The 8,699-nt window shown below is 42.9% G+C and overlaps 1 protein-coding gene across 7 annotated transcripts in view; it reads right to left on the bottom strand.

The window, feature by feature from the left end:
• DOT1L (DOT1 like histone lysine methyltransferase) overlaps positions 1-8,693 on the bottom strand; it is a 107,488-nt gene extending 98,795 nt beyond the window's left edge. For all 7 annotated transcript variants that reach the window (XM_019513322.1, XM_019513327.1, XM_019513321.1 and 4 more), the window contains exon 1: positions 8,575-8,693. In XM_019513322.1, the coding sequence (XP_019368867.1) occupies positions 8,575-8,655 (81 nt within the window). In that variant the 5' untranslated portion in view covers positions 8,656-8,693. The remainder of the gene's footprint in view (positions 1-8,574) is intronic.
• Positions 8,694-8,699: the final 6 nt, after the last annotated feature.

Below are 8,699 nucleotides of genomic sequence, written 5' to 3'. Positions count from 1 at the left end.
TTTTTTTTTTTTTTTTTTTTTTTTTTTTTTTTAAGGAGGCACAAAACTGTTTCATTTATTTTAAACCTTGTTAGCTTGTGCAGATTTCTTTCAACAACTGGAGGAAATTATTTTCACATCAGTGTCTCGCAAGCCATTTTTCTGCCTATTTATTCTGTTATCAAGTTTGGGATCTTAAGCAGCTCTGTTAAAATTCTGACGAGGGTTTTTATTCCTATTCAATCCAAGAGGGAAGTAGATCCAGAAAGGCCTCTGACTTACTACATAGTTCTGGACACAACGAAAATGTCCTACACAAGGGGAACCCCATGAAACCATGGCCCTACCTACTAGATCAGGGGTGCAGGACAGCACTGGACAACTTGGAGGTGGCACGGGCCCCCAGGATCTGATCCCAGCAGGCAAAAGTGGTCCAGGGCCCCAGGGGCAGGGTCTGATCTAGCCCAGACTAGCCCTGCGCCAGTCATCTGGCACACATGGCCAAAAGCTAAGTGCTACTGTCCTACAGCTTAAATCAACAGCAAGATTAAATTTTCCCAATGGTGTTTTGAGCTGCTGATTGAATAACTTAAAATTTTCCCAATGCATTTTAACTCAGAGTCATGGAAAAAAATAGAGTTGGTAGGGAACTCGGAAGGTCATCCAGTCCAACCAGCTGCTCAAGGGGCTTGTAGTAATACTTGCTGAATTACAGACCAGTAAAACAGGCAACACCCATGATGCACTCTGAAAAGGAGGCATGCAGCATTTCAAATGAGAAAATTCTAAAGATTTCAAAGACAATCTAAAGGCTGGCAAAAATTATAATGACAGTTAAGCAATATCAGAAGGTATACCTCTAATTTAAAGGCAAAATTAAATCAATGGCCAAGCATATCAAATGTCCACTAAACAGACTAAGAAACGTTGAAATCGACTGCAAACTCGCATCAACTTCAGAGTGGTTAGGATTTCACACTGCTACTGTATATCCACACCTTGCATTAGACAGGGTTACATGACAAGGTGGTACCACTAGGTCGTGTATACTTGCCAGTGAGGCTGCAGGAGGGTTATTAATAATCAGGGACCCAGGTTTTCCATTTCCCACTTCTGTTTTCCCTTCTAACAGAGAAAAAAACACAGCTGGACAGAGTGGGGGGAGCAGGAGCTTTGATTTTCCATGATGAAAAACCCCAAAATCAAATGCCAAAATATACAGGTATTAGAATGTATCTTATTATAGTGACTGAAGCTTCCAAATTGTTTTAAAACTGTAAATGTATCAATAAAACATTGTGTCAACTGATACCTATATATAGTAGCCTTTCAATTTAATCAGAGACTTGGGGTTTTTAATCAGAGAATATGTAATTTTTAAACAGAAAATCAGGATCCCTCCTAATAATGGAAATCTTTCATAAAGCTTCCTTAACATGTTGTACGAACTGTCATATTTAACTTGAAGTGGGGGTGGGGAAGGGAAAGCAAAACAAAAAATAAACTTATTCTAAAAACTTTCCTAAATTATTCTCTTTATTTCCCAGATTATCTAGACTTTTAATGTTTAACTGTCTTCATTAGCTCCCCAGATTCCTAATTTGACACTAGAACTATCTTTGCATGTCGCTCCCTTGAATGTACTCATTTACTTTTGAAACCAAGGAAGAAGAATTTAAGACTGAAAAGCAGAAGCATCGTTGATCTTTGTTATTCATAGTTCTGATCATATCTGCAAAGTTATAAATTATATTTCCTGTTGTAAAACAGACGGCTTCTTCCTAGTCTAAAAATAGAGCCTGCTCATTAATTCTAACCTATGCTACTATTATAGAGTTCTAGGTATCCCTCATCTAGATTAACACATTGATACAAATACATCAGTTTCTACTAAATTTGTAAATGAGCTCCTCATTGAAGACTAGTATCTACAGAATTAAAAGTTATGTGGCAATTAAAAACTTTCTTTTACGTTATTTACTTTTGTTTTGCATTTAGTTAAGATTCAGTATATTCACAGACTAGCCTGAACTTCTTCCCTCCCCCTACCTTCCTCACTCTGGCACCTTTTGTTAAAAGAAGTTAACAGTAAGCAACAGTTAAAGTGATAGAGACTACCAAGGTGATGATAAAAAAAAAAAACTCACTAATACAATGGACAACTGGGTTATGTAACACACCACTGATCCAGTATATTAACACTTGAAAGGGAGTTTTTAAGTGAAAAGGTTAACTCAAAAAAGCAACAAGAAAAAGGAGTGATGAACAGAGAAAAAGAAAGAAGAAAAGTGAAAGAACAGAAGTATGGATGCCTGGGGAGAAAAATGATTTTAGATTACCCATAAATCCTGCACACCAAAGGCTAAGACACCTTGCATGAACCCCCAAGAGAAACACAACTCATCCAGGTGGCTAGTACGTGAAAGGATAACCTTTTCCATAAGCGTCTGGACTGCCAGGAAGGAAATGGGTTGTAGTTGCAGGTGGGGGCACCAATTATGCACAGCTCTCTGAGACCTTTGACTGCACAAATAGTTCAGGAATCTCAGTCCAGCTGAAACGCAAGGTAAGTTTGGGGTAGATAACTGCCAAGAGTGGAATTTTGGCCGGGATAAGGCATTAACTCCCACTGCTTTAAAAACAATCATGGAGTCTTTAACAGCCACTTCTGTTTCACATTATTTGCCTCTCAGATTACTCAAATATAAAAGACAAACACTGAATTATGGAATAAATTATTTTATTTGCCTGAAAAGATACTGTCTTCTAGATCCTCCTTCATTATCTGCTCATGTTACTTTTGCTAAGTAGGATTGCTATTTTACATTGGGTTACAACTCTTAACCCAGTCACACTAAAAGCCAAATAATTTACCATGGGTAATAATTAAATGTTTATATTTGACAAAAGCCTAAACACAGAAGACAAATTTGTCTTCTGCAATACTCCACAGGGTGTAAGAAGTTATACCGATGCAATCTCCAGCAACAACAGTGAAAAACATCAACGTGAACATACTGCAGTTTCATTTTGTGTTTCAGAGCAGAGAAAGAATGTCAAGTTGTGTTGTGATGCTCATTCTGCCTTTTCCTTGAGCTCATTTTTGTTATGTCTACTATCTAAAAAGCCTGGACAAATCTTCAAATCACGTATTACTCAGATTTATGCTCTTCAACTCCTAGTGTTGAGTCACTAAAACAGGGATGTTCAACCCCCAGCCCAGGGAGCCATGTCATCTAACCCACTGGGTACAAAAAAAAAACTGGTGGTGGGGAGTGGTGGAAGTATTAGTTGTCACTCCCCTGCTGCCAAATTTCCAGACCCACAGAAAATGCTGCAGGCTAGACAGCATGGCCTTGCAAGCTATATCAGCTATGCAGGGCCAGGACAAGGCAGCACAGCACAAGGACCAATCCTGAAAAGGATCCAGCCTGCAGATGGGCCCCTTGCCACTCATCCAGCCCAGGGGGCGGAAAGGTTGAGCATCACTGCACTAGAAGGATGTGGATGGAGGGGGGAGGGGGCTGGAGATGGGACTGGTAATTCTTTCCAAGTCTTTACTACACCAGAGATCTTCTAAACCTTTTCCACCATTACAAATATGAGCTCAGCTCTGATGTTTCCCACCTTCATGGGTCACCATTACTATAAAGAGTGCTTCTAGTAGTCAGACATATGCACCATGAAACAACCACCCTCCTGCCATGACTCCCATTACCAAAACTGAGCAACTGCACACAGCTCAACTGGGAATCTACTCCTACAGCAAGCGAGGTTTCCTAACCATCAAGCAAGATGGTTCATATGAAAACTATGTTCCAGGTAGAGCTGCATTGCACAGGGTGGGCAAAAGCTTTTAAAAAGGAGTTGTTATTCATCTCATAGTTAACCTTCCATTCTAAAGATGACATTCATTTCTGGGTTGCAATTTTAATGATCAATGCCTTCCTCTCAACTTTCAGTGCACAACACATTCCATTAGAGGCAAAATGACATAATTTGTGTCACAGCCTAGACTTCCTACTTGGTTAGAAAGAAAAGCAAAAAAAAAACCCATGCACCCACCCACCTGTGCAAACAGAGTCACTACTATCACTCGGCCTGCATTTCAATACTCTGTAGTAACAGACACATATATGCCTCCCTCAAGCAGCTGCACAAGCAATGCTATGACAACATTCAGTTGACCAATGGGATATTTTTTGCCATCTGAGCACACTGGAAAGATAGCAAATATGCAAAAACAAAGCAGCAAATTATTCTCAGATTATTCAGCCCAGATTTATCATGATCACAGCAGCTGCTAGCTTTGAGGTTTAAAGCTTCACCAGTTTATACTAGAGGATTCTTGACCTTGATAGAAGGCTGAATCAAAGGCACCCCAAGACTTTTTCCATCCTGAGGGTGGGATCAGGGCAATTGAAGTTTTAGTAATTACACAGTGGAGCTCTGAGCATGAAAACAAAAATTTGAAAGGATCAGAAGCATAACTCTGTCGGTTTGGACAATGTCTTGAAAAGTAGAGCCCAGGTCTACGGCGTCCTAAGGACCACCATAGCATATAAATAACCAATAGTCATACTGGCTGAGTACTATATCCCACTGGTACTCTCACTTGCCCCCATACAACTCTCAAGAGATGAGAAAGATCCATTCCCTGAATCACATACAGAAAAATGCATCTCATAATTACAGGTAATTACAGATAGTTCCATGTATTAACCATGTTGTAATGTCTACTCCTTACATGGCCACAAACACCTGTGGGAGGTAAAAGTGCAAACTTGAGCAGTTTCAATTGAAGGGAGTGGCCCTACACTGGGGACAGCCTGTAGGCTGGGGATAAACGCGCTGTCCTAGAAAGTAAGAAATGGAGGTTTGAATCCTCCTACTCACAGGCAGGAACTGAATCCAAGTAAGACCTGGAGGAGTGCTCTAACCAGGAGACCCTACCACATAAGGAGAAGCACCATCACCGCACCTCCTCCTGCATTTGAAGGGAACCACAGCCACTTCCAGGTTGTGTGCAGAGCCTAGCTGGTCAACATGCTCTGAAAATACCTAGCAGATTGAACACCTCAGGCAGGATGAGAAAACCATCTCCTTTTGCATCTTGATGGCACTTAAGTGTGTGGCAAGTGATGCATTGTTGCTCAGTACTGGCAAGATTCAGGCTGCCTCTGGGAACTTCAGCACTGCACTGAAAACGTAGGTGCCTACGGCTCTAAGGCCAGAGAGATCTAAATTCTGAAACTGGGCACTTTAGTCCTTTTGTGGATCTAGCCCTAATTCCTCTTTACAACAACTTCAGTGGGGCAGAGGGCAGTTTCAGACTTACCTGTTACCCATTAACTAGAGGCAGATACACAAAAAGACCAAGGTGCCAGGAGGAGTAAGAACAACCCCCCCCCCCAACTTAAACTTCAGCAAGCTGAGAGATTGTAAGCAGACCCCAACCTTTATCCATCTCTAGTTCGTAGGCAGATACGTTTTCAAACCAATAATCTGAAATATTAGCAGGGGTAACCATCTATAATTATGCAGTACCCAACACATCTGAAATCTATAGTTTGAACAACTGGCATGGTAAAGAGCAAGTAGATTTATTTATTAAGGAAAGCTTACCTGATCATTTAGAATGGGCCTAGATTTATTAAAGAATTTATATTAATTAGACATTTATTTTAATGATAGACAAGGGGCAAAGCAGAATCCAAGGCCTGCATTATCAAACCTTGAGAATTTAATGTCGGCCCAATTTGGTGCAGGTATTTGGGAGTCAAGGAGTTAAGCTGCGATGCAGAAGCGTAAACCCACTTAGGCTCTGATTAAGCAGGGCAGTCATAAAAAAAGCCAGAGATCAACATCATCAGAAAATATTTTCTGAGTCACGAGGGGAGATTACTCACTATGCACTATTCAACTTACTCATCACAGGGTGTTACGGACAGAACTGCTCACCATGCATTCATTAGACGCTGTGGCCTTTCCTTTGAGGAAGGCAGAAGGCGGGGGAAAGAGTCATACTTTCAGTTTTGTATGTAAGCCAGTGGGAGGCTATATCTGTAACACCAACGCTCTCTCCTCCCACGACCTTAATTAGTCTGGTAAGGAAATCTAGGTTTCACATCACCCTCCCTGGTTCTTTTAACATCATGACAAGCAGTGGTTTGTCAGCTATTAATGCAAATTCAGCAGTCTGAGGAGATTTCAGTTTTCCTAATGAATATAAAAGAAACAATAGTCCTTAAAATAAAATTACACCATAAATTCAGTCACCCCTTAAAATCTAAAAGTGTCTAATCTAAGGCTTTTACACCATTACAGAAACACTTTACTAACTTGTGATGAAATCTGGATTTAGTGACAGAATGTTTGCACACAGGTATCTTTATGGACTTGGTAACAACCAGTACCATCAGACAGCAATGCCACAACAGTTCACCTTTGATACTGGAAACAGAATTGTTCCAACATTCATATGGCACTCATGAAAAATTATGAGCAGGTAATGATCTTTCCTCCCCTCTTTAGAAATCATACGACACTGAGACAGAGAGGAAATAGCAAGCCTGGGGAAATGCAAGACAACATGCTTCTTAAAAAAAGAAGAAGTTGCAGGTATGGTATTTTTGTAGTCATGCCACCTTGCTTCCTAGAAACCAAGCAGCAAGTGTAGTGGTGAAACTAAGAAATGTTCTGCTTACGTCAAACAGAGCTGAGCTCTAAAACCACAACGGTACATATACTCTGCTGCCAACTGGAGCCTGAGCCAAAGAGGGAAAGAGAGTCTACAGTTCAATACAGTACAATGCTAGCAGGCCAGACACAGAAATCCTGGTCTTTGGACATTGCATTCTCCAGCTTCAGAGCTCTTTGCTGCAATGGCCAAAGCTGCCAGTTGTACGTGTGTAAGCTATGGAGCGTGATCTTTTCAACGGAGCTGCAGGACAATTTTGATTAGCTTCAGATGAATGATTCACTTCTGTATCATTATGGGGAGAAAAAAAAAAAAAAACATGCAACCCAGAGAGGTCACTTTAATGACAGGACATTTGGATCCTGCTGCATTTCTCAACATATGCAGATACGCACTGATGCCCACTGCATTTTGATAAACCGGAGAAAATTTACACCCACAGACATCTTTAACAAATATAGGCATGCAATCTATAAATAATGGCTTGTTTCCCCAAGATAAACTCTTTCTATATCCCCAGCTCCCAACCTGAAACAGCATTCAACGCAGCTTTTTTACATGAAGTTGTGTGTGTATATAGATCCACCCCAATCTGTGCTCCCTGACTACGCTTAACCTACATTTAATGCAATCCTCTTCCAGAAACAAATACTGGGCTACAAGGAGACAACTAAGCTGGTCACCATTATAACGTCCAGTTTCTCTCAATTTTAAGCACAGCGCGCGCGCGCGCACAATGACAGAGCTGCCCAAACAGGAAAGGCTGCATTAACTCGTGTGTGCTGGAGGGCTCCGGCTCTGGAGCAGGACGATCAAAAACGCTAAGCACTCATATATACGAAGGCTATTTTGGAAACCACAGGACTATCAACAGCAGCAGGAGGGAGATAATATACCTCTGCTGCCCCCACAACAGGCAAGATATTTCTAATCGTCTACACACAAGCATAGCCCGGTTGCCAAAGAGCAACATGACTAAGTCCCAGTATGTTCTCCCTGTGTTATGATACAAACAGGCAAACCCCACAAGGCTAGGGAGAGGCAACAGTATCCAAAACCGTTTTTAAAAGGCTGCTACTTGCTATTGCCCCATTTTCTCCGTACAAAATTTCTCTCCGAGTTTGGGGATTGGCAAATAAAAAAAGGAGAACAAACATTTGATGCTCAGGATAAACGATTGGCGTGCTGTTTTCTAGCCGCCTAAGTAAATGAATGGTTTTCAGGGGTCATCACTGCCTCTCCGATTCAGCCGAAAATAAGGCCGTGTCGCTTTGCCAAAAAAAAGCAGCAGCCCCCGACAACTCAAGAGGGAGGGTTGCAACACGGTCAACTGACAACCGAACACGTTCTCCTCGGACAAAACGCACAAGCGTTCGTGCAAATTCGCTTTCCACCACGGTCTCGACGGCAGGCAGTAGCGATTTCGAGGCGGTTTCTCCCTTTGGGTCGAGGCTTTCTCTCCCCACTCATTCACCTCCTTCCCCCAACCCCAGCCCGGGGAAGACACTTCCACCTCAGCCGCCAGCAGACAGAGGCGACATGAGCCGCCAAGGGATGAACCCCCCGCACGGTTACAGAAGTACCCATCCGTCTCCAGCCGGCTTTTGGTTACCACCCCCCAAAAAAAAACTAGGCAGCTCTTCAAGGAGAACGTGAAAACTTCGCATTAAGTGCTGGGGGGAGAAGATGAGTTCAGGGACAGAAGTTGAAGCCCCCCCAGGAGGGGCAGGACCCCAGCCCCAAACCACACGGGATCGGGGAGGCAGAACAGGTCGGATGTGCAGTGGATTTGGGGTGGCGGGGACCTGGTCTGATGCTCAATGGATTTGGGGGAAAGGGGGAGGAAACATCCCCTCGTGCCCGGGGGAAGGGGAGCGCAGGCCAGCGGTACTCACGTAGACGGGCAGCGGCCAGGGGTAGACGGCCGGCTCAGCGCCCACGGGCGACTTCAGCCGGAGCTCCAGCCTCTCGCCCATGTCGGCGGCGGCCCCGCACCATGCTAGAGGGAGCGGGGCGGGGG

This window comes from Gavialis gangeticus, unplaced genomic scaffold (assembly GCF_001723915.1).
Source record: "Gavialis gangeticus isolate Ggan-Ray unplaced genomic scaffold, GavGan_comp1, whole genome shotgun sequence".
NCBI classification, from domain to species: domain Eukaryota; kingdom Metazoa; phylum Chordata; order Crocodylia; family Gavialidae; genus Gavialis; species Gavialis gangeticus.
The sequence above is the reverse complement of the archived record's forward strand: the minus strand, read 5'-3'. Positions and strand labels throughout refer to the sequence as shown.